Source organism: Herpailurus yagouaroundi, unplaced genomic scaffold, assembly GCF_014898765.1.
Source record: "Herpailurus yagouaroundi ecotype Mexico unplaced genomic scaffold, PumYag 246, whole genome shotgun sequence".
NCBI classification, from domain to species: domain Eukaryota; kingdom Metazoa; phylum Chordata; class Mammalia; order Carnivora; family Felidae; genus Herpailurus; species Herpailurus yagouaroundi.
Genome location: NW_024412463.1, coordinates 1,113,427 through 1,137,480, shown reverse-complemented (window position 1 = coordinate 1,137,480; position 24,054 = coordinate 1,113,427). Strand labels below are relative to the sequence as shown.

Here is a 24,054-nt window from a genome sequence, read left to right as displayed (position 1 = left end):
ATATGTATTGCAAATATTTTTTCTCAGTCTGTGGCTTGCCTATTTATATTCTTAACTGCGTCTTTTTTACATATATGTCGCTTTGTAAAACTTATTATGGAGAATTTTAAACATATATAAAAGTAAATTGAATGGAATGATAAATTTACATGTACCTATTGCCCAGCTTTATTAATTATCAACTTATGAAGTTTTATTTGTTCTATACCCTCCTCAGTTCCTCCCTTCACCCACCACCTGCATTATTTTGAAGCAAATTTAATTGTCTTTTGATGAGCAGAAAATTTTTATTTTGCTTAGGGTTTCCCCCCCCCCCCCCCCGCTTTTATTGTTAAGGCTTTGTGTCCTAAAAAAAAATCCTTATCTGCCCAAAGATAGTCTCCAACATGTTCATTTAGAAGTTTTGTGGGTTTAGCCTTTATATTTAGATCTATGATCTGTCTCAAATTAATTTTTGTATGTGGTGTGACAGGTGGATCCAACATTAGCTTTTCTTGATGGCTATCCAGTTGTTCCAACACCATTTATGGTCACTCTGTGACTCCAATTTTCCCTGAAGAAAAAATTTAAGTAAAATTCACAAATTTTTACCCAAAAGATATATAAACATATGTCCATTAAAAGATTTGTACGAGAGGGGCGGCTGGGTGGCTCAGTTGGTTAAGCGTCCAACTTCGGCTCAGGTCATGATCTCACAGTTCATGAGTTCGAGTCCCGCATCAGGCTCTGTGCTGACAGCTCAGAGCCTGGAGCCTGCTTCGGATTCTGTGTCTCCCTCTCTCTCTGCCCCTTCCCTGCTCATGCTGTGTCTCTCTCTGTCTCATAAATAAATAAACATTTTAAAAAATTAAAAAAAAAGATTTGATTTGTATGAGAATGCTCATAGTAGCTTGTAAGAGAATGTTCAAATAGATCTAACCTGGAAATACCCCAAAAGTAAATCAACATGTGAATGGGTAAATAAGTTGTGGCATCTTCATACAATAGAATACCACTCAGTAAGAAAATGGAACAAACTATTAACATGTTATACTTATAATGTGGATGAGTCCCCCAAACAGATGCTGAGAGTAGCCAGACCCCAATGATTATACTTACATGACATTCCAGATTAAACTAATCATGGTGAAAGAAATAAGAACAGTGATTGTCTCTGCGTGTGGACTTAACTGGGAAGGACGTGAAGGAACTTTCTGGGGTTTTGGAAATGTTTTATATTTTATTTTATTTTATTAATTAATTAATTTATTTTCAATTATTATTGGTTTTTTTTATGTTTATTTTTGCAAGAGACAGAGTGCGAGCAGGGGAGGAGCAGAGAGAGAGAGGGAGACACAGAATCCAAAGTAGCCTCCAGACTCCGAATGGTCATCACAGAGCCTGCCGTGGGGCTGGAGTTCACGAACTGTGAGATCATGACCTGAGCCAAAGTCGGCTGCTTAACTGACGGAGCCTCCCAGGCGCCCTGGAAATGTTCTATATTTTAAAAGAAATGGTGAGTGCATTTGTCAAAACTCAGTGAATTATATATAACTTGTTAAGATCTGTGCAATTATAACTCAAAATAAAAATTAAAAGACAAAAAACTTAATGCATGTAAAGAATTTACTACAAAGGCTAGCAAATATTAACATTTAATGAGAATTATCTCCTATTATCAAAAATTTTAAGTTATATACTTCTAAGTAAGAGAAAAAGAAACATGTCTTTTCAGATGATATTTGCACTTGCCTATTTGCACTCCAGCATAATTACATTTAAAGTAACATAGCTGGGTGCCTGGGTGGCTCAGTCGGTTGGGTTGCTGACTCTCGATTTCATCTTAGGTCATGATCTCATAGTTGGGTTGGTGAGATCAAGCCCCGCATCCGGCTCTGTGCCGACAGCGTGGAGCCTGCTTGGGATTCTCTCTCTCCCTCTTTCTGCCCCTCGACTGCTTGCACATGAGCGTGTGTGCTTTCTCTCTCTCTCTCTCAAAATAAATAAACATTTTGAAAAAATTAATCTCGGTTCACATTTTTGTGATATGGCCAACTGAGAGTATGTTCTTCAGTTTATTTTGATACTTGCTTTTCTCAACCTTTTCTTTTTTTTTTTTTTTAATTTTAACTTGGAGGAAAGGTGCAAGAGTAATACAATGAACCTTGGTATATACCCTTCCTTCACCCACATTCCTGGATGTTCCTATTTTGCTGTGTTTGTTTTATATTAATATATATATTATATTTATATATATTTGTATATATTTATATTTATCTTTCTCAAGGAAGCAGCAAAGTCCAATCTAGGCATTCTGGTTCTAGAGTCCAGGCTTGTAGAGGGGCTAAGAGAGACTGAGTGGCTTGTCCAACTCATGGGGCTACTAAATGCAGTACCAGGGACTTGAACCCAGGTCCACTGGCCGCAGAGTAATTTCTATTCCATTGCGCCATGTTTCTAGGGGCCTTACGTGCTGATTTCTTGTCTACCAAGCACCAAACACCTGGTCTGGAGAGCAAGGGCTGTAACCACCATCCTTCCTGCTCACAGACTTTCAGTGGTTCCCTGGTGCTCACTGGGGCAAACCCAGACTCTTGGCCTGACATTTGAGGTCCTCAGAGACTGGGCTGCCCTTCTATCAACGCATTCTCGGCTTGCCTCGTGCATTCATCTCTCTAACTAGATGAACTAACTTGTTGCTTCTCATCCACCCTTAGTGCAGGGGTCAGACCTGGCACCCAGGGCCACATGTAGCCCTGGGGCATGTTCCTCTGACAAACACAGCATTTCGTGTTTTTATGTTTAGTATTAGTACGGGATCATGGTTTCTTCCCCTCCCTCCGAAGTATTATAATTCATCAGTATCATTACTTATTTTGATGTTCAGATTGTCCCAGATTTGGACAATAGGAACCTAGTCTTATTAATATTCTGTTTCTGGTAAGGAGACTATACATTCCTTGAGGCAGGGGCTGTGTCCATCTTGTTCATAGTCATGCCCCTGAAATCTTAACATCAAACCCGGCATTCAATGAAAATTTCCATCAGAAACAAATACTGTTGGGACGCCTGGCTGGCTCAGTCAGTAGAGCCTGGGACTCTTGAGCTCAGAGTCATGAGTTCGAGCCCCACTTTGGATGTGGAGCCTTGCTTAAAAAACAAACACACGAATACTGTTGAACCTCCTATTTTGTGTGGGGTAGTATATGTATGGGGGATAGTGTTGATATAATTGTGAGAAAAACAGGTATAGTTATGTCCTCATGGAGCTTACTTTTTTTGGGGGGGGAGATATTAATAAAAATCATGTAATATGTATTTGTAGAATGATTTAAAAAACAAATGATCGATAGTTGCATCATTGTCTCCTGTTGACTTTATACATATACACATACCTTTAGAACATATATAATATTGGTTGATGTCTTGTATTCCATTTCGGGGGATGTCTTTCGTTTTTCATTACACAAAATGTACTGCAGAGTAAGGTAGGTTTACATGATCTTTTTTTTTTTTTTATTTTTTTTTCAACGTTTTTTATTTATTTTTGGGACAGAGAGAGACAGAGCATGAACGGGGGAGGGGCAGAGAGAGAGGGAGACACAGAATCGGAAACAGGCTCCAGGCTCTGAGCCATCAGCCCAGAGCCTGACGCGGGGCTCGAACTCACAGACCGCGAGATCGTGACCTGGCTGAAGTCGGACGCTTAACCGACTGCGCCACCCAGGCGCCCCTACATGATCTTTTTTAAGCGATACATAGTATTCATTAGGATGGATACTTCATTTCCCTATTGATGGGCATTTAGCATGTTTTTGGTTTTTGCTTTTGCAATACAAACAAGGATGCAACAGGTCTGTGTACTTCTGCTTGCTTCTCTGGTAGATTCCAATAAATCAAATTGCTGGGTCATAGGGTTGCTTTACTTTTCTGTTCTAAACACTTCTGTATCATTGAAATTCATGCATTATTTTTTTGCGATAAAAAAGTAAAAAATAGAAAGAAGTAGGTAGATTTTTCGTGTTGTTGGCTCTGAGGAAGTAGAGGTGCCTAATCATTGTCACATGTCTATTATATAATCTGCTAATCGTTATGTAATGAAATCTGAAAAGGATGCTTCTATCATTCCACATCACCAAGCAGAGAAATCTCAGGCCTTCAACCCTGTCTAAAAGATGAGAAACATGACTCCCTTGGGGAGACTTTGGGTCCTTTCTGATATAAAATGTCACTGCATCTCAATGACCAGGGTTTCCTACTAGTAAAGCCTCCTTAAAAATCTGTTTCCCTTTTGGCTGCCCCAGAACCACAGAGCTGTAAGGGACTTCTTAGCCACCATTGTGCAGTCTTGTAACAGTTTCCAAAGGAAAGTTTTGAGTTGTTGCAAAGGCAGAGAGTTCTGTGGGACAGTTTTTCTCACTATCACTTTGCAGACAATTAAGAGAGGAGCCTAAAGCTGAGCTGATAAAGGTTGAAGTACACAAAGACCTTGAGTGGTGTTCAGATAGCAACAGATATAGTCATCACTGCTGTTTGAATAGCGGGTTGCTGGTTCTCCAAATGTTTCCCTGTGTATTTTGTCATTGGCTCCTCTGAGACAAGACCCAGTGGCTTTAGCTGGCGACACTAAGACTGAGAGAGAGAATCCTGCAATCAAGGAACATCTGTTGGGCACATCCAGATCAGACACGTGCAGAGCTCAGGGGAAACACAGATGAGTAAGGAGCTCCAGGTTTTGTGGGGGTGTCAGGTTTAAAGTGATTCTATCTATCTATCTATCTATCTATCTATCTATCTATCTATCTACTTATCTATCTTGGGAAGGAAAGAGGTGAGGGGGGAAAAACATTTACACTGAGGGAACAGCATATAGAGGCACAGAGGCCAGAAGGGTAGAAGAGGATGATGGAGGAAGAGAACAGGGCATGGAGTGGGCTCCGAGACTTCAATAAATGTCTGGGGTTAACTTTGAGAGGCAGAATCATGGTCCAATCGCAAATATGTCTGACAAAGTCTTGGATACGTGTTAGACAATCACTAAGGATTCAGTGGAATGGTGAACCACAAAAACTGAGTCCTCGGTGAGCTCACGGTCAATATGTTTGGTGGGAGTATAGACAAGTCCAAGCCACACCATGATTGAAGCCAGTGTAGGCCATGCTGGTACTAAGGTGTTTGGTGAAAAGTCGCAAAGCAAGGAGGCAATATGAAAGTCAAGTGAAAAAGCTGAGGCTCGTATAGGCGAGGTAACTTGCCCAAGGTCACGCCCCTAGTAAGTGGCAAAGGCAAAGCTGGGAGCCCCGTTCTTAAAGACAGTCCTCTCAAGGCCGGATTCCATCTCGCGGGATCCTGGCACCTCACTTGCTCTCTTTAAGCCTCGGTATTTGTGTCTGTAAAATGGGGTGAGGACTCCAGCTGTTAGCTCCTGCTCAGGCTCAGTCGGGAGAGCTGCTCGCAGATCATCTGGACAAGGGACGAGTCCGGGAGGCGGAGGCCGGGGATCACTCAGTCCGCGCTCGCAGCTCCTAGCCTCCACCGCCCGGCTCCACACCGGTTCCCATGACAACCCGGCCAGCCACCATCCCGGGGCTGGCGTGCGTCACGTCCGGCTCGTTTGTTTCCGGGGCTAGTCCGAGCCGAGGCGGCGGCCCTGCAAGCCCCAGAGCCGGATTCCGCGACTCCTCCGCTCGTTCTTCTACCTCCCGTTTCTCCCTCCGTCGCCCGCGGCCATCGGCCTCGCTCCGGTACGACGCGCAGCCGCGGCCCAGCCTCCCTTTGCACCCGCCTCCGAGAGGCGTCACTTCCTGGCCTAGTGTTTCCGGGTCGCCGCTGGTGTCGGGGTACTGGCTTCGGCCCCTTGCAGCCGGCCGGAGCGGCGAGAGCCCAGCGGGGCCCGGCTCCGGCGGCGGCCGCGGCTCCTTCTGGATACCCTCGGCCGGGGCGTCCTTGGCGGCAGTGCCGGGTGAGTGCGGGGCGGCCGCGAGCGGAAACGGCCTCCGGCGCTTCCCAGGGCAGAGGGGGGCGCCCGATTCGGCGGGGCTCGGCCAACCCGAGAGCGGGGTCCCCTCGCGGCCGGCGGGGGCGGCAGGCGGGCCCGCCTTTTCTGCGTCCCGAGGGCCCAGCTTGTCCTCAGGATCCCCACTCCCCCGGAGACTGCCTCGCAGATTCCTGGGACCGGCCATGGGTGGCTCAGGGCAGCTCAGGAGGAACACCCCCTCTTCGGCGACTAACCAAGTAGGAGGCCACCCGACCCCACCGCGAGGCAGTTACCGCGCAGTGGTCCCCAGCCCAGTGTCTGTCAGCCGGTCTGGGTTTGTACTTATTGTGTGACCTTGGCCAAGTCATTTCATTTTCTGAGCCTCATTTGCCTAATTACTTAAATGGGAGTGAACCTGCCTGCTAGGGCCGTAGTGGGGATGAAATGAGATAATGCTTGTGAAGCAAGGTCTCTGGCATACAGTTGGCGTCCAATAAGTGATAGCTGCAGTGAATTCATTCACAAAGCCAGATGGGGCCTGAGTTTGGGACTGGGGTGTTTTTTTTTACAACTGATACGGCCCTCAGAGACTGTAGGAATTACCAGCTTGGGAATAGCAGCCGCCAGCTCCTGTCCCCAGCAGGGAGTGGAAACTGCTTCCTTCAGAGCCTCTCTGAGAGGCAGCTGCCAGTAGGGAAGCCCGTTTTCAGCAGGTTATAGCTGGTGTTATTTTCAGAGGTTTGCAAGACCTCTCTCTGAATCTCTCTGGAATCTGATTGGGGTATGGGGGCCCTCTGGTGTTTCACAGGCAGTGCAAGGTGCCTTGGATGTGTCTCAGGAACCTCGGGTTTGGAATGAGTGCAAAAGAGTGGGGTACGGAGGTGGAAGAGGTTGAATGGCTTGCTCTCCTCTTGCTGCTGTTAGGAGGCCGAGGGAACTCTGAGCTGGCTGAAGCTAGACCAGAGATCTGTAAACCTGTGGACTGGGGCAATGATGCGTCCTAAATAGCCTATGTCTGTGCAGGGAGGGGGCTCCTTCAGATGCTGCTTGGGGGATGTTTCTGCTTGAATGGGCCAGCTAAGGTAAAGCCAAGCTGATGCTTTGCTACCCCAAATCATTTCAGTTCCTTTCAGTGGGGTTTGAAACAGATACAGCTTTCCTTTGACATTATTATTTAAAAAAAAAAAAAAAAAAAACCATTAAAAAAATTATCATCGTCATGAAAAAACCACCACCTCCCTGAGCGTATATGTAACATCTTCTCTCTTCATTGAGTTGCTTTTCCAAGGGAGTCCAGATTGTGGGTGCAGGGAGTGCTGACCAGGCCTCTTGGCTCTGGGCACCCGCCTGACGCTGTTAGGGATGTTCACAGTGCCATTTGGGGGGGGGGGGGGGGGCACCAGACTGGCACGTCATGGCGCTCCAATCCTTGGGTTGCTTGGAGAAATTAACGGCTTCTGTCATTGCGCTGTCTAGTCTCCTGTAACCACGCTGTTTTTGCAGAGAGCGTGTTTTTTTGTTGTTCTTGCAGAGTGCTGGGAATAAATTGCTGGCTCTATGCTCAGAAAAGACACCAGCTATGACCAGCTACAATGCAGCCTGTATTCTCAGAAAATGTATTCAGGAGGGATGATGTCAGCTGCTTTACCACTGGCCGGTCTCTGGCCAGCCTCTTCCCTTGGCCCTTGAGCTTACATCTTAAAGAGATTTGCAGCTCTTCCAGCCCCCTTCGGTGTGGGAAGATGGGAATTTTGCTACTATAGCAATTTTTAGAACTCAAGTCTGCTTGCCCTGCCATGGGATGTTCTAACTTAGCCTAGCCCTTTCAAGTAGAGCTGTCCGGCAGGTGCAGCCCAGAAGCAGCATAGAGCTTGAGTCAGGGTTTGGGCATCGGACCTTGGTGCGGACCTCAGATCCTCCTTCTTCCTTCCCTGTGATTCAGGACAAGTGATTTGGCCTCGCTGAGCCTCAGTTTCCTCTTTAACCTTGGGGCTGTCCTGTGGCTTTCACTGATTTTCATTGAGCACTTAGCAGAGGGCCCTCATGTACTGATCCCTTAGTGAATGGTAGATTGTAGCAATAAATGAGTGGGGGAAACGGGGAAAAAACCCAGGCCTCAGGGCCTGCCAACCCAAGTTCAAATTCCAGCTCGGACCCTTGGGAGCTCTGTTGGGCTGGTTGTTTCATGGCTGAACTTTGGTATGAGGATTAAATGGGATGATGCAGGTAAAGCAGAAGACTCAGTGCTGAGTGAGTAGTAGGACCTCAGTGATGATTCATTCCCGTCTCCTTTTCTTTAATTACCTCTTAGCGTTCATTTTCTTTCACCTTTTTCCTCACCTACCTAGGTTGACTCAAGATTCATCATAGATGGGTTTCCCATCCTTGACTTGAGGATTTGGAACACCAACACCGATTGGGCTATTTGGATCCCTTTTCCTTGTTTATCGTGTGCCAGCAACAAACACGGGTGTGGACTGTGATGTGATTACAGAGCAGCAGACACTGAGCTTGAGAGTGGCTGACTTTGTAAAAAAAAAAAAAAAAAAATCAGCCTCTGTAGGCTCAGCGCTGACTTCGTCAGAGAAAAATCACAGCCGCATTTAGGAGGCTTCATGTCCCTTTGTTTACATTTTTCTCAGATGTACCAAAAAAATAGTCCCTGGGACCAGAGGCAGGATGGAAGTTTCTCTTGTAGATACAAAATAGGAAATACATACCGGTTTTTATTGGTAAGGACAGTGATGTCTTCTCTCGGCTTGCGATACGTACATTGATAGTGACCTCTTGTAAGTAGGATTGAGGGCAGGGCTGTGGCTTCCCAACTGCAGCTCCCGGGCGCCCGCCCCCCCCCCGATTATCCCCCCACTGCACCCATCCGAGGGCCTGGCACGAGATAGGTGCTGCATAAATGCTTGTTGAGCCCGCCCAGGAGCCTGGAGGTATGGGAGGAACACGGTGCCTCAAAAGGTCAGGCTTGGAATCTTGGGTCCAGTAGTTCTGGCTACTTAACAGCATGTCCTGTCATGGAGCTGACCTCCCTGGAATCTTGGGAGAGCTCAATGAGAAACTGAAGGCATGGCATCACGAATGCCTCTTTCATTTCTCCTGCTTTATCAAACACCTACTGTGTGCGAAGCTGTGTTCCAGGCACAGTGGTGAATGAAACAGATGTGGTCCTTGCCTTTGTGAAGCATGCTGGGTTACGGTGGGGGTACAAAGAGGGGAAGTTAGTAAATGAATAACGACACTTTCAGCTGGTGATTACCCCAGGATAATGGGGTAATGAGGGACTAGGGAAGTGGGAGTCACTGAGCTGGGGTTGTCAGCGAGGCCTCTGAGGGGTGACATTGGAGCTAAGGCCCAAAAAACGAATGTGAGCCAGCTACGGGGAGAATCAGAGGAAGAACATGCAGAAGGAACAACGCGGGCAAAGGCCCTGAGACAGAAGTGAGCTTTGTGTGTTTGAGGAACAACAGAAAGGTTTGTGTGGGTGGAACTTGGAAGGGGAGGACAGCTATGAGAGATGAGCAGGGGTAGACCGTGAGAAGCCTTTGGCCTTGGTCAGGAGGTAGAATTTTATCCTAATGGATTTTCATGTGCCTCCTGTGCTCCTTGGGTGTGTGTGTTCTTGAAGCACGGGGCTCCCTTGGGAGGGCAGTGGTTGGGAGAAAGTGGCCTCTCTGTCCCCAGTTCTCCTGCACATCTCACCCCTCACTTCCTGGTTAAGATCCTTGGAGCCTCCCCAAAACTGTGAAGAAGCCAGGTGAGTGGCTCATTGAGAGTGGATGATTTTATTGACCTCACGATCGTTGCCAGGTTTGTGGGCCCTTAGCACTTCCTGAGCTGAACTCAGGTCTGAAGGACTGCTGGGCCTGTCCCTCCTCACTGTAGCTTCCTTCTCAGTCCCATGTGGTCTCCACAGCCAGCAGGAGCCTCCTCCACTTAGCTAGCAGGTGTTTCTGAAGCACGTACCCTGCCCGCCTCTGGTTCTGTGCTTAGTTACCTTACTGAGTAATTCAGTCAGGGTCCTTGCACCCGTGGAGCTTGTGGTCAGGATGGGTGACTGTGAAAATGCACATCCCCCACCTGGCTGGAGCTACTTGCCCACGCTCACCTTACCTTCTTGAAAATGCTTGGCATTTTAGGGGTGCCTGGGTGGCTCAGTCGGTTAGGCGTCCAACTTTGGCTCAGGTCATGATCTCACTGTTCACGAGTTCGAGCCCTGTGTCGGGTCCTGTGTTGACAGCTCAGAACCTGGAGCCTGCTTCAGATTCTGTGTCTCCTTCTCTCTGCCCCTCCCCTGCTTTTGCTCTGTCTCTCTCTCAAGAAAAAAATAAAAGAAAACGCCTGGCATTTTGGCAGGGGTATAGCACCTTCAGATACCAGGAATAGCTGTTCGTGTTTTTCAAGGGCGTATTTTGAGCCAGCCCTCTGTGAAGACCTTTATATACTGATCATCATCCTTACACCGACTCTGAACTCTAGGTACTATGATCAACCCCCACTGTCAGATGAGAAAACAAGCCCAGAGAGGCTGAGCAATTTATCTGACTGGCCCAGAGAAGCAGATCGAGGATTCACACTTAGGCAGTCAGGCTTCTGGATCTGTTCATAGATCAGATCTGTGCTGTGCTGCCTCCTGTGGCCCCGGCAGTACCCTGGATGAATGCAGGTTTGCTCCCAGCATTGTGGCACCGACCATGCTGGTTACTCTGTGTGTGTTCTAACCAGTGGCCCCGCAGACAGCAAGTGTTCAGATTCGGGCGCCTGAGTGGCCCAGCAGTTGAGTCAGTTAACTTGATTTTGGCTCAGGTCATGAGCTTACGGTTCACGAATTCGAGCTTCGAGTCAGAACATGCTTGGGATTCTCTAACCACCGCCACCCCCCCCCCCCCGCGGGCGGCGTGCACATGTGCACTCATTTTCTCTCTCTTAAAATAAATAAATTTAAAAAAAAAGTACAAATTTGGTGTGCCCCAACTCAGAATGTTCTGTCCTGTCCATTGGAACTGTAAACCTCTCCTAAGTATAGGGGAATAAGCTATAGGTATTGGAGAACTGTAAACCTTTCCTAAGGTATCAGGCTGTCAGAGATCCTCCAGGGGGCACCAGCCAGTGTGGTCTTTCTTTAAAGTTGCAGATGTGATCCCGGCCCTCCCTGCCTTGCTTTGAGCTCTTCTGGGGCTTCACATGCCTCTTGGAATAAAATACACAGTTCTTCACACGCTCTGCTCTCTGAGCCTCGAGGCACAGGATCCTGCCCTGCTGGTGCCTGCGGCTTCATCTCTGGTCACTCCCTTCCCTCCCCCTGGCCGCTTCAGCCATCCTGGCCTTCTTTGTGTTCGCCAAGCTCCTTCCTGCCTCAGGAAAGCAGGGAGTGGTGGGTAAGGGCGTCGACCTCGGAGCCCAGCTGCCAGGGCTCTCGTCTCAGCCCTGCCTCTTGGTGGTTCTGTAACTTTGGGCACGTTCTTTACATTTCTCTGTCTTGGCTTTTGCACCTGTAAAACGGGGATCAGAGTAGTAGTGCCTGTGTCTCCTAGGGTGGTTTAAGAAGATGAAGGGCATTAGTGTGCATGAGTGCCTGGCAGCATTAGCTCAGGGCCTTCCTCCCTAGGGACGCCTCTGATGTTACATTCCCCTCCCACCTCTTGGCCTGGCAAACTCCTCATCCTTCAAGTCTAACCTTCATTGCCTGGGGTGGGGGTAGGGAGATATCTATTTATTTATTTAAATTCAAGTTAGTTAACATACAGTGTAGGAGTAGAACCCAGTTAGTGATTCCTCACTTACATATGACACCCAGTGCTCGTCCCAACAAGCGCCCTCCTTAATGCCCATCCCCCATTTAGCCCATCCCCCCCACCCACCTCCCCTCCAGCAACCGTCAGTTTGTTCTCTGTATTGAAGAGTCTCTTATGGTTTGCCTCCCTGTTTTTATTTTTCCTTCCCTTCCCCTATGTTCATCTGTTTTGGTTCTTAAATTCCACATATGAGTGAAATCATAGGATATTTGTCTTTCTCTGACTTATTTCACTTAGCATAATATGCTCTGGTTCCAGGGGGTGGGGGGGATTTTTTAAACTTTCTCCTCCTCCCTACAAAACCATGTTGGGTGCTCCTAATCACATTCTTCATTTATGAGTTCAGCAAAGTCAAGGACCTACCTGTCTTGTTTCTACCACAACTTTGCAACATAGTACGTGTTCAGTTAAATGTGTTGCATGGATGCGCAGAGAGGGGCCCGGGGCTGGTGGTGCCCAGTTGTAGCTCAGGCCAGTTCTGACTTTCGTTTTTGCCTCGGCAGCCACGAGCTGGTACGTGGACCCGTTCGAGGAATGATGTGCTTCTTGTTCTTCCCCTTCCAGAGCATGCCCCTAGTCCAGGTGGGCAACATGTCAGTGCTTTTAGCGATGTCACTGCCTCGAACCCAGAAGCCATGGAGGAGATAAGGTAGCCCCCCCGTCCCTGGATCGGATGGGGAAGCCCAGTTCAATGGATACAAAATACAAGGATGATTTATTTCGGAAGTACGTGCAGTTCCACGAGGGCAAAGTGGATGCCACCCCCAGCAAGCAGCGGCCTGGCAACGATGAGTACCTGCGGGTCGCAGCCTCGACCCTGCTCAGCCTGCACAAGGTGGATCCCTTTTATCGATTCCGGCTGATCCAGTTCTATGAGGTGGTGGAGAGCTCCCTGCGCTCGCTGAGCTCCTCCAGCCTGCGGGCTTTGGCCTGCGCCTTCAGTGTGCTGGAAACGGTCGGTGTCAACCTCTTCCTCTACCCGTGGAAGAAGGAATTCAGAAGCATCAAGGTAAGGTCTGGGGAAGGGCCGTGCATACCGGTCTCCCTTCTTGCCCCTCCCAGTCCGACCTGAGAGGGCTTGTGCCAGGTACATCCCTCCTCTGCCTGCAGACCCGTCCGGTATCTTGCCCACCGCCTTTGGTCCAACAACTAGAAGTACCCCCTTCTGTTCCCCACCTTGCGTGTCTGTCCAGTGTCCTCTCTTTACTGAGTCCCTGCCCCTGGCAACTCCCGTCTGAAGCTGTGAAGTTGGAAAGGCAGGCAGCACCCTGGTTACGCAGGACCTCCAAGCCCAGGGCAAAGGGCTTGAATTTGCCCTAAGTAGGCTGGGAGGCAAGGCAGGCCCGGATCGGGTTTACATTTGGAAAGCATTCTGTTCTATGGGAAGGAAGGAGACCAGTTAGGAGGCTGCTGCAGACGCCGGGGTCCCCTGAGAGGCGGTTCGGACTAAGTGGGAAGAGACAGGAGAGTGGAGGATGGATTTAAGAGAGCGAGAGAATTCTGAATCGTTCCGAAGGCAGCGATGGCTCAGGAGAGTTTCCACAAAGCCAGGCTTTTGTTCTTCAGAAGTCCGCAGAAATCCAGAAAGGAGTATTCTTCCTGCTCATTGGGCCTTCCGCCTCGGCTCTGATCCCCTCTCTTCACCACGTTTGCCCTGTTTCCTCAAATGGTGCAGAGCCGCGGAAGCTCGTATGGGGAGCTCGTGGCTTTGTGTCCTCCCGCTCAAGGCGGTGCCGTGCAGCTCCCCTTGCGCCGCGCGGGGGGCCCGCCTGGCTCTGGTCTGCTGGGGGGGGGGGGGGGGGGGGGGGGGGGGGGGTGACCTTCCCCCCCCCTCCCCCCCCCCCCCCCACACTTGGGTGTGCTCAGACCACGTGTGCCTCAGAGAGCAAATCCCGCCTTTTTCTGTCCCCTTCCTTCTCCTAGACCTACACGGGCCCCTTCGTTTATTATGTCAAGTCGTCGTTGCTGGAAGAGGACATCCGAGCCATTCTGCATTACATGGGCTACGTGCCCGAGTTAGGGACTGCGTACAAACTCAAAGAGCTTGTGGAGACCCTCCAGGTGAAGATGGTCTCCTTTGAGCTCTTTCTGGCCAAGGTGGAGTGTGAGCAGATGCTGGAAATCCACTCACAAGTCAAGGACAAGGGCTACTCCGAGCTAGACGTGGTGAGCGAGCGCAAGAGCAGCGCGGAGGACGTGCGGGGCTGCTCGGAGGCCCTGCGGCGCCGGGCTGAGGGCCGGGAGCACCTGACGGCCTCCATGGCCCGCGTGGCGCTGCAGAAGTCAGCCAGCGAGCGGGCGGCCAAGGACTACTACAAGCCACGGGTGACCAAGCCCTCGAGGTCGGTGGACGCCTATGACAGCTACTGGGAGAGCCGGAAGCCGCCCCTGAAGGCCTCGCTGAGCCTGCGGAAGGAGCCGGTGGCCGCAGACCTGGGCGATGGCCTCAAGGACGAGATCATCCGCCCGTCCCCCTCGCTCCTGGCCATGTCCAGCTCCGCCCACGGAAGCCCGGATGACCTGCCGCCCCCCTCGCCGAACAACGGTCTGGGCCCGCTGCGTGGCACGTACTTCTCCGCTCAGGATGACGTGGATCTGTACACGGACTCGGAGCCGAGGGCCGCGTCCCGGAGGCAGGACGCCCTGCGGCCGGACGTGTGGCTGCTCAGAAATGATGCCCACGCCCCCTACCACAAGCGCTCGCCCCCCGCCAAAGAGTCCGCCCTGTCCAAGTGCCAAAACTGCGGTCTGTCCTGCAGCTCCTCCCTCTGCCAGCGCTGCGACGGCCTGCTTGCCGGTCCCCCGGCCCCCAGGCCCGGCGCCTTCCCCAGCAAGGCCTCTGCCCACGACAGCCTGGCCCACGGGTCGTCTCTGCGGGACAAGTACGCGGGCCAGACTCAGGGCCTCGACCGGCTGCCGCACCTCCACCCAAAACCCAAGCCCTCGGCCACAGCCACCTCCCGCTGTGGCTTCTGTAACCGCCCGGGTGCCGCCAACACCTGCACCCAGTGTTCAAAAGTCTCCTGCGACACCTGTCTCGGCGCCTACCATTATGACCCCTGCTGCAAAAAGAGTGAGCTGCACAAGTTCATGCCCAACAACCAGCTGAACTACAAGTCCACCCAGCTCTCCCATCTCGTGTACAGATAGACTCGACCTTGCACCCCCCTGCTCCAAGGGCTACACCACGGACTTTCTGGGTTCCCCCAGGGAAGAAGTGTTCACGTATTGATCTCGGAAGCAGAGGCCTGCATTTGACCGTGTAGGTGTCAGGGGATCGTGGGGTCGCCCGCACCACGTGCGTTCACCTGGCGACCCAGATATTTCCTTTGATGGCTGCTTTGTCACCTGACAAGGGAGAGGGTGGCACTTCCGTTCAGATTCATTTTTGCTAATCTCTCCACTCCCTATTCCATTGTTTGTTTTTGAAGATTTCTGTCTCTGAGACTCTTGCCACACCCACCCCTCCCACTGCAAAGCCAACTTGGACTGGGAAGGGCCCTCCAGGTCCCCTCCAAACGCCCACCTGGAGCGCCGAGCTAGAGGCCTGTTGGCTTGTGAAATGAGCCCTCCTGCCACACCGGGCCTCTTCCAGTGGCTCATCCCTTGGCCACCCCCTTCCCGGACACAAGGATCCCCTCCTGGACTCCCCGCCCCTGACTTCCACCCGTCTGGGTTTCAAAGGTGGACTGAGTCCGGTATTCACCGAACGGCCTCCTGTTGCCACCACAGCTCAATTCAGCCCGTGGCGTTTGTGCACTTTGCTCCGACGCACTGAAGCGTGGACCGTCCACGGCAGGATGGACTTCTCCCCCTTTCTGTTGTTTGCACATGCCCCTCTTACTGTACTGTAAATAGATATTTTTGAGATTTATTTTTAAATAAATATTCAACTTGCCGTGTGTTTCACAGTGGTTAAAACATTGATCATGTAGCTATTTATACAAATGGCCTGGGTTCTTTAGTCTTCCAAGGGAGGGTCTCCTCCCCTTCCGTGTTGTATCCTACACACACCACAGCCCAAGGGTAGAGCAGAGAGTGTGGGGGCAGAGGAGGAACAGACGATGTCCCAGAATTGGTGGCGAGCCACTGTCTTCCCTCCAATAAATCTCTATTTACCTACCTCCAGCATACACTTAGGGGGCTAGTGCGGGCCGGGAGTTCTGTGCACCTGCGGACTGTGATACCCTAGTGACCCTTCAGGAACCTCACCCTGCGGACCTACAGCCTGGTCTTTGCCATTTGCCGCGTGTGAACCTGCACTCCGAACTTCTTGAGTCTCCTTTGAGAAGGAACGTCATTTGGGATCTCCCCGCCCCTCCATCTCAGCCTTCTTCACCTGTTTCCAGGACTCCTCTGCCACGTCAGTGATCTTTTTGCACTAAAAGTGGGCCCGAGTCAGCGTGTGCCCATCAGACGGACGTCTCCTGAGATGCTCAGCTGAGCCTAAGCGCTTCCAAACCTGAAGGCCCCTTAAACTCCTCCTGTGAATGACCCCTGGATGTTGCTTTTGGGGTGCAGAGCAGGAATGGGGCAAGAGTTTGAAACTAAAAACCGCTTCCTTGTGAACTAACATTTTAGCCATACGTGTTTGTGATGTACAGAATATAGGAATTTACGTGCAGTGGGTTTTCTGATAGAAAGGAGGTGTTCGGCTCTCGAACACATTTAGCTCTGGCTGAATCCTGAGGCCACTGTGAATTTGCTGATGTTCTTCCAATGCAGTGGAGTGATTTTAAGGTTTTCCAAATCTTCTGTGGCTCTTTTTTATATATCTAGTAGAGCACATGTAGATACTCAATGTGTATATACAGCTGAGTTTCAACACCTTTATTACTAAGACCAGCCCATTCTGGGGTCATCATCTTTGATGTTCTTCCTTCCCACGTTTCAGAAGTGTCGATGCCTGTTTTACTCCTGAGAGCTCTAGTTTTCTAGTTTTCTGTTCCCAAGATCGCTCCAGCACTACAGGAACTTTTAAGCAACTGTGAGGCCAGGTAGCTTCTACTGGTGGGCAGGAGCAGGAGTGTCCACCTCGTCCTGGGAGAGAAAGTCCGGCACACATGTCATCATGGAGATACCGTGTTTATAGACTGGAATAGGAGATCTCTGACCGTGTCCTTGGCGTGTACCTTACTGTATGAGGTTGCTGTGATTGAGATGGGTAAATACATGCTAATTTAAAAAGACAGATGTTTTGCGATTGATTTCTATCAAGAGTTGAAATGTTGAGAGATGACTCAAAAAAATAATAAAGTGTCTTCCATTATTAAACAAAGTGTTTGGAGTTTTATGTCCCTCCCTCCCTGCTGCTTTTGAAGCTTGGGCTGCTTGGATGGTTTGTTTGTTTTGCTCAAGCTGTATCCTCTGATGACAGGACTCTCATTTTCTCTCCCACAAAACTGGTAACTTGATGAGAGCCCCGCTTTCGAGTGCTTACTCTGTGAGCCAGGTGCTTTGCATGCTGACTCTTCACATGCGTGATTCCACAGAATAGTCTCCGTCATCCTGTAAACTAGGTAGTGTTACGATCCCCACCTGTAAGGTGGGGAAACTGAGGTGTGCCAAGTTCAGCCATGTTTCTTAGGAGTGGGACTACATACTCCAGGAGAAATGATTGTTGGTGGTGACTGACAGGCATTAAATAACATTGAAGGAGGGGCGCCTGGGTGGCGCAGTCGGTTGAGCGTCCGACTTCAGCCAGGTCACGATCTCGCGGTCCGTGAGTTCGAGCCCCGCGTCAGGCTCTGGGCTGATGGCTCGGAGCCTGGAGCCTGTTTCCAATTCTGTGTCTCCCTCTCTCTCTGCCCCTCCCCCATTCATGCTCTGTCTCTCTCTGTCCCAAAAATAAATAAATGTTAAAAAAAAAAAAATTAAATAAATAAATAAATAAATAAATAACATTGAAGGACATTATGAAAAAAAGTAATTACGTTTTTCTTTCAATCCGTTTAAATGCCTTAAGGAGAAAGTCCATTTAATGCTAGCTTGTCTTTACCAAAGAGGAAGCAGGTGTTAGGCTCGGAGCCTTAGGCAGAGTCTTAGCTAGGTGTTCCGTTACCTTCTGTCTGGAGCAGGCCGTACTGCTTTTCCATCTACAGCAATGACAAGAGATCACTTTAAAAATCAACTTAAGTGTTTTTCAAAAGGAGGGTTTGCAAGACACATGGCAAAGATCTTGAGGGTGGTAGAAGAGCAGCTGTGATTTGGGACATCCTGGCTTAAATTTTTTTTTTTAATGTTTGTTTATTTTTGAGGGGGGGAGGGGCAGAGAGAGAGGGAGACACAGAATCCGAAGCAGGTTCCAGGCTCTGAGCTGTCAGCACAGAGCCCGATGTGGGGCTCGAACCCACGAACCGTGAGATCATGACCTGAGACGAAGTTGGACACTTAGCTGACTGAGCCACCCAGGCACCCTGGGACATCCTGGCTTTTGGTAGCAGCAGGGTCTCTGCATGACGGTGACCACTGCCGGGTCGGCCCCTACAAGGCCCCTCAGCGGTCAGAGAATAGCAGGTTTCTCCATTTCGTGCGCCGGTGAACAAATAATCCAGGCCTCGGGCCAGACCGAGGCCCAAGAGCTGGGTTGGGTTTTAGCTGCAGCCCAGGAAATGGCACCGCCAGGAAGAGCGGCTTCCTAGAGATGCGCACCTAGCCTGGGAGAGCGGAGGAAGCCAGACACTTGCTGCTGCGCCCGGAGCAGAGTGGTGGCTTCAGAGCAGATTGCTTAATCTGTGTATGTAAACAACAAGCATGTTTAACATCATCGTGCCCGCCCGCTGCCCAGTAGCCCTGCTGCCCGCTTCGAGCACCGATCTGTGGCACCCCGCCCGCCCGATTACCAGTCTCAGAGAGAGAGAGAAGAGCTGTGGCAGACGCTTTGAGTTGAACCCCTGTCTCCTCCCACCCTTTCTCCCTTGGTAACAGAAGCCCCGATTTTTAGGCACATGGCCATCCAGGGTAAAGACTGCCTTCCCCAGCCGCTCCTGCAGCCAGGCGTGGTCATGTGGCCGTGTCTGGGCAGTGGGACGGAGAAGTGGTTCGTGTGGCTTCTCAGACATGTCTTTGAAGGATCTTTTCTTCTTCCCACCCAAGCCTCCTTCCTGGTTGGAATGGAGCGGCCCAGTGAGACTCTGAGGCGGAAGCCAAGTGATGAGAGAGGGGCGGTTGGGAGCGGCTGGGTCCCTGATGCTTAAGAAGCCGCCATCATAGCCAGCCTGCCCTGCCTACCTCCAGAGTTTTTATGTAAGAGAGGAATGAGCCATTATCTTGCTTAAACGCCACCCCCCTCCCCCGGCCCATATTCTCATTTAAGAAACCATCTTATTTACAAAAGAGGTACAAATGAACCCAGCTTCCATGATTTAACAGCTACCAACTTGTGGCCAACCTGGTTTCCTTTTTACCTGTCCATCCACTTCCCTCCTAAATTCCTTTGAAGGAAATTCCAGACATCTGCTTCAGTGGAATATTTCAGTATGTGTCTCTAAAAGACAAGGGACTTTTAAAACACCATACCATTATCACATCTAAATTTTTATAATTCTTTAATAGCGATAGGCAGTCAATGTTCTGATGTCCAGTTGTATAAATTCATATTAAAAAAATTGTTTTTTAACGTTTATTCATCTTTGAGAGACAGAGAGAGACGGAGCATGAGCGGGGAAGGGGCAGAGAGAGGGAGACCCAGAATCCGAAGCAGGCTCCAGGCTCCGAGCTGTCAGCACAGAGCCCGACGCGGGGCTCGAACTCACGAACTGTAAGATCATGACCTGAGCCGAAGTTGGACGCTTGACCGACTGAGCCACCCAGGTGCCCCTAAATTCATATTTTAAAAACAGTTTGTATCAGGGCTCAAATAAGGTCTCCACATTGCATTTCGTGGATAGACCTTTAAATCACCGTTACCCTCAAAGCTGTTCCTGTAGAGTATAGGGACCCTATCTTTCTCTTTTTTTTCCTTGAAATGTTTTTGTCAAGCTGGATTTTTAGTCCTTTAGAGTTCGCTAGAGTCTGCACTTTGCCGATTGCAGCTCCCACTGTTGTTTAACATGTTCCTCTGTTCTCTCCATCTCCAGAGTAGTTGGCTCTTTTTTTTTCTCTCTTCCTTACTGTTTATTTGCTGCACATTGCACAAAAGTAAAAAAATAAACATTTCTTATGGCTATGGAGCGGGGCTGCAGGTCCATAAATAAGGGATTGAAAGGAAATAACTTAAGGAAGGATGAGGCCTGGTGCATACAGAAGGTCTGGGTTCCGGACGGGCTGGGATCGGGTCCAGGTTTTCAGACGCACAGGTCTCCACCGGTGACACACTTCAGGTCCCGTGTGAGAAGGCGGAAGAGGTTGAACGTGACGGAGGCCTCGAGGCATCCCCGGGACTCCTCTGGGGCCCTCTGGAGCCGGTGCAGCCAGTGGTGCAGGCGGCCACGGGGTCTGGGTCCTGCCGTGGGCTGAGCCCGGACACAGGCCTGGAGCTCGGAGTGGATGTGGCGCAGCACACGAAGGGGCTGGTCCAGGACGACGCCCAGGGATGAGTCGGTCATGTTCCCCAGGACCTTCAGCGTCAAGTCTAGTTCAGCCTCCAAGGCCGCAGGGCGCTCCCAGGCCTGCAGTCGAATCAGGTCCCTGGTCCTGGGGAAGAGGCGAGAGCCACAGCTCCAGTTCTTCAGCGGGAGTGACTCTTCTAAGGCGTCCCTGGCCTTCTTGAAGGCTTCTAGCTCCCTCGGCGACAGAGATGGGAACTTGCCCACGTGGCAGCCCCTCCTGGTTGCGGGGGGCCTGGAAGTGGGGACAGGGCCCGCGCTGGTCAAGCCCAGCACCGCGGTCACCAGCACCACAACCCAAGCTGGAGCCATGGCCCGATCTCGACTGCTTCCCCGGCCGCATGGCTCCGCTTTTAGCCAGGCTCGCTGGGCAATCCCAGCTGATGTATGTAAAGTGAAAAGGCAAGTGGAAATTGGAATCTCCACTGGGCCTGAAAAGGCCTAAGCAGGCGGAGCTAGTCGCTGAAGCAGGTGAGCACGTGGGTGCGGGTGAGGCCGCCTGAGCCACAGAGAAAGGGCATCCGACGAGTCCCTTCCCTGGACTTGTGCCGAGAAGGAAAGAGAAACTGAAATTCCCTCGTAGGAGAACGCCTTGTTTCTGAGAAGTCCAGTGTCTGGACAACCGCATTTAGGACTCTCTGGGGCAGCCTTCAGCTGACTGTGGGGAGCCCCTTACCGAGGCCGAGGCAGGTGCCGGGGCGAGGAGTGTGGGCGAGGGTGCCTGAGCAGCAGAAGTGGCTTCCCTTTGAAGGCAGTCTTCGTTTGCTGTGGTCCCATTTGTGTACTTTTGCTTCTGTTACCCGTGCTTTTGGTGTCACATCCAGGAAATCATTGCCAGATTCACTGTCATGAAACTTTTCGCTGTGTTTTCTTCTAGGAGTTTTATAGTTTTAGATCTCACATTTAGGCCTTTAATCCGTTTTGAGTTAAGTTTTATATGTGGCGTAAGGTAAGGTCTAACTTCAGTCTTTTGCGTTTGGATCTCCAGTTTCCCCACCACCATTTGTTGAGACTGTCCTTGCCCTATTGTATGTTCTTGGTACCCTTGTTGAAGCTCATTTGATCATACATGCGAGGGTTTATTGGGCTCTATTCTGTTCCATTGGTCTTTAAGTCTATCTTTATGCCAGTACTACAGTTTTTTTTTTTTAATTTTTTTCAGTGTTTATTTATTTTTGAGAGACAGAGACAGAGTGTGAACGGGGGAGGGGCAGAGAGAGAAGGAGACACAGAATCCGAAGCAGGCTCCAGGCTCCGAGCTGGCAGCACAGAGCCCAACGCGGGGCTTGAATGCACTGCAAGATCATGACCTGAGCCGAAGTCAGACACTTAACCGAACTGAGCCCCCCAGGCGCCCCCCAGTACTACAGTATTTTGATTACTGTAGCTTTGTATATAATATGTTTTGAAATCAGGAAGACTGTTTCAACTATTCAGGGTACCCCCTTGAGATCCAGTATAATTTTTTTTTTTTTTTTGCCTTTTTAAACTGTGGGAAAAAAAGCAAAAGAAGAACAATATTTCATGACATGTGGAAATTACATGAAGTTAAAGTTTCAATGTCCATAAATAAAGCTTTGTTGGAACCTAGCCATGCTCATATCTGTGGCTGCTTTCAGGTTACAGCAGCAGAGTTGAACAGTTGTGTGGCCCTCAAAGCTGGAAATATTTGTTATCAGTCCCTTTATAGAAAATGTTCCCTGACCTATGGTCTGAAAGTCCAAGGCCAGTGGTCCCAGACCCAGCTGCTACTCTGGGAGAATCATGGATGATCTGGTTGGTGCGTGATGGCCCCACTCTCTACTTTCTTCTCCAGCTCACAATACAGATAAATAATATTTCATTTTCTTCCAACATCTTCATATCAGCTCTGTGGTCATACTGTGACAAGCCTGTGACAAGTTGTGAAAAGCAATTTCTCAGGGAAGAGGAGGAGTTCCCCTCCCCCCACCAGCTTTTTCTTTTTAAATTTTATTATTTTTTAAAATTTACATCCAAGTTAGTTAGCATATAGTGCAACAATGATTTCAGGAGTAGATTCCTTAGTGCCCCTCACCCATTTAGCCCATCCCCTCTCCCATAACCCCTCCAGTAACCCTCTGTTCTCCATATTTAAGAGTCTCATGTTTTGTTCCCCTCCGTTTTTATATTATTTTTGCTTCCCTTCCCTTATGTTCATCTGTTCTGTGTCTTAAAGTCCTCGTATGAGTGAAGTCATAGGATATTTGTCTTTCTCTGACTAATTTCACTTAGCATAATACCCTCTAGTTCCATCCATGTAGTTGCAAAAGATTTCATTTTTTTTTACTGCTGAGTAATACTCCATTTTGTGTGTGTGTGTGTGTGTGTGTGTGTGTGTGTGTGTGTATACACACACACCACATCTTCTTTATCCATCCATCCATCCATCGATGGCCATTTGGGCTCTTTCCATAATTTGGTTATTGCTGAAAGTGCTGCTATAAACATTGGGGTGCATGTTTCCTTTGAAAACAGCACACCTGTATCCCTTGGATAAATGCCTAGTAGTGCAATTGCTGGGTCATAGGGTAGTTCTATTTTTAGTTTTTTGAGAACCTCCACACTGTTTTCCAGAGTGGCTGCACCAGCTTGCATTCCCAAGATCCAGTATAAATTTTAGGACCATTTTTTTCTAGCTCTGCAAAAATGCCATTGGGATTTTCACAGGGATTGCATGGAACCAGTAGGTTGCTTTGGGTAGTATGGACACTGTTATAATATGAAGTCTTCCAACCCATGAACACAAAATATCTTTCCATTTATTTGTGTCTTCTTTAATTCCTTCCAGTAACGTTTTATAGTTTTCAGGGTACAAATCTTTCACTTCCTTGCTTGAGTTTATTCCTAATGATTGTATTCTTTTTGATGCTGTGAATGGGATTGTTTTTATAATTTCATTTTCAGATTTCTCATTGTGTATGTATAGAAGGCAACTGATTTTTTTTTTTTTTATGTGCTAGTTTTGTATCCTGCAACTTGGTTGAATTCATTTATTCAAACAGGTTTCGTGTGTGTGTGTGTGTGTGTGTGTGTGGGTGTGTGTGTGAAATCTTTAGGGTTTTCTACATAGAAGATCTTGTTATCTGAGAATAGATGCAATTTTATTTGTTTCTTTCCAATTGGGATGCCTTTTATTTCTTTTTCTTACCTAATTGCTCTGGCTGACTTCCAGCACTGTGTTGAACTCAAGTGGCAAGAGTAGGCATCCTTGTCTTGTTCCTGATATTAGAGGAAAAGCTTTCTGTCTTTTACCATTGGGTATGATGTTCACTGGGACACATAGGTTTTCTTTTTTTTTTTTAATTAAAACAATTTTTTAATGTTTATATTTGAGAGAGAGAGAGTGCGAGCAGGGGAGGGGCAGAGAGAAAGGGAGACACAGAACCTGAAGCAGGCTCCAGACTCTGAGCAGTCAGCACAGAGCCCGAAGCAGGGCTCGAACTCACAAACTGTGAGATCATGACCTGAGCTAAAGTCGGATGCTGAACCGACTAAACCACCCAGGCGACCCAGACACATAGGTTTTCATATGTAGCCTTTATTATGTTGAGGCAATTTCTTACTATTCCTACTTTGTTGAGTAGTTTTATCATGAAAGTGTTTTAAATTTTGTTAAATGCTTTTTCTCTGCATCGACTGAGGTGACTTTTTTTGTCTTCCATTCTATTAATGTGGCATATCTCATGGTAGTTGACTTTTGAGGCTTGCTCAGATTTGGTGTGAGTTT

At 49.2% G+C, this 24,054-nt stretch overlaps 2 protein-coding genes and 1 long non-coding RNA gene across 4 annotated transcripts; 1 reads left to right on the top strand and 2 right to left on the bottom strand.

The window, feature by feature from the left end:
• Window positions 1–316: 316 nt before the first annotated feature.
• Window positions 317–3,483, bottom strand: LOC121019892 (uncharacterized). The gene is made up of 2 exons (XR_005785803.1): window positions 3,375–3,483; window positions 317–553 (listed from the first exon to the last, which is right to left on the bottom strand). It is a non-coding gene; the product is annotated as an uncharacterized LOC121019892 (long non-coding RNA).
• A 2,332-nt stretch (window positions 3,484–5,815) lies between these two features.
• Window positions 5,816–17,034, top strand: SPATA2 (spermatogenesis associated 2). 2 transcript variants are annotated; one of them, XM_040459688.1, is made up of 3 exons: window positions 5,816–5,941; window positions 12,325–12,769; window positions 13,684–17,034. In XM_040459688.1, the coding sequence occupies exons 2-3, from the start codon at window positions 12,434–12,436 to the stop codon at window positions 14,908–14,910; spliced, it is 1,563 nt and encodes a 520-aa protein (XP_040315622.1). In that variant the 5' UTR covers window positions 5,816–5,941; window positions 12,325–12,433; the 3' UTR covers window positions 14,911–17,034. The 2 variants fall into 2 exon arrangements, with proteins under 2 accessions (XP_040315622.1, XP_040315623.1); XM_040459689.1 differs by having other exon boundaries at window positions 5,822–5,941; window positions 12,264–12,769.
• Window positions 17,035–19,606: 2,572 nt separating this feature from the next.
• LOC121019891 (interferon lambda-1-like) lies at window positions 19,607–21,446 on the bottom strand. The gene has a single exon (XM_040459691.1). The coding sequence runs from the start codon at window positions 20,616–20,618 to the stop codon at window positions 20,046–20,048; it is 573 nt and encodes a 190-aa protein (XP_040315625.1). The 5' UTR covers window positions 20,619–21,446; the 3' UTR covers window positions 19,607–20,045.
• Window positions 21,447–24,054: the final 2,608 nt, after the last annotated feature.

Bases quoted from the DNA above. Each gene is read 5' to 3' on its own strand.
- SPATA2 (XM_040459688.1), top strand. From the start codon at position 12,434: ATGGGGAAGCCCAGTTCAATGGATACAAAATACAAGGATGATTTATTT. The intron at 12,770-13,683 runs GTAAGGTCTGGG...TCCTTCTCCTAG, and splicing joins AGGAATTCAGAAGCATCAAG to ACCTACACGGGCCCCTTCGT.
- LOC121019891 (XM_040459691.1), bottom strand. From the start codon at position 20,618: ATGGCTCCAGCTTGGGTTGTGGTGCTGGTGACCGCGGTGCTGGGCTTG.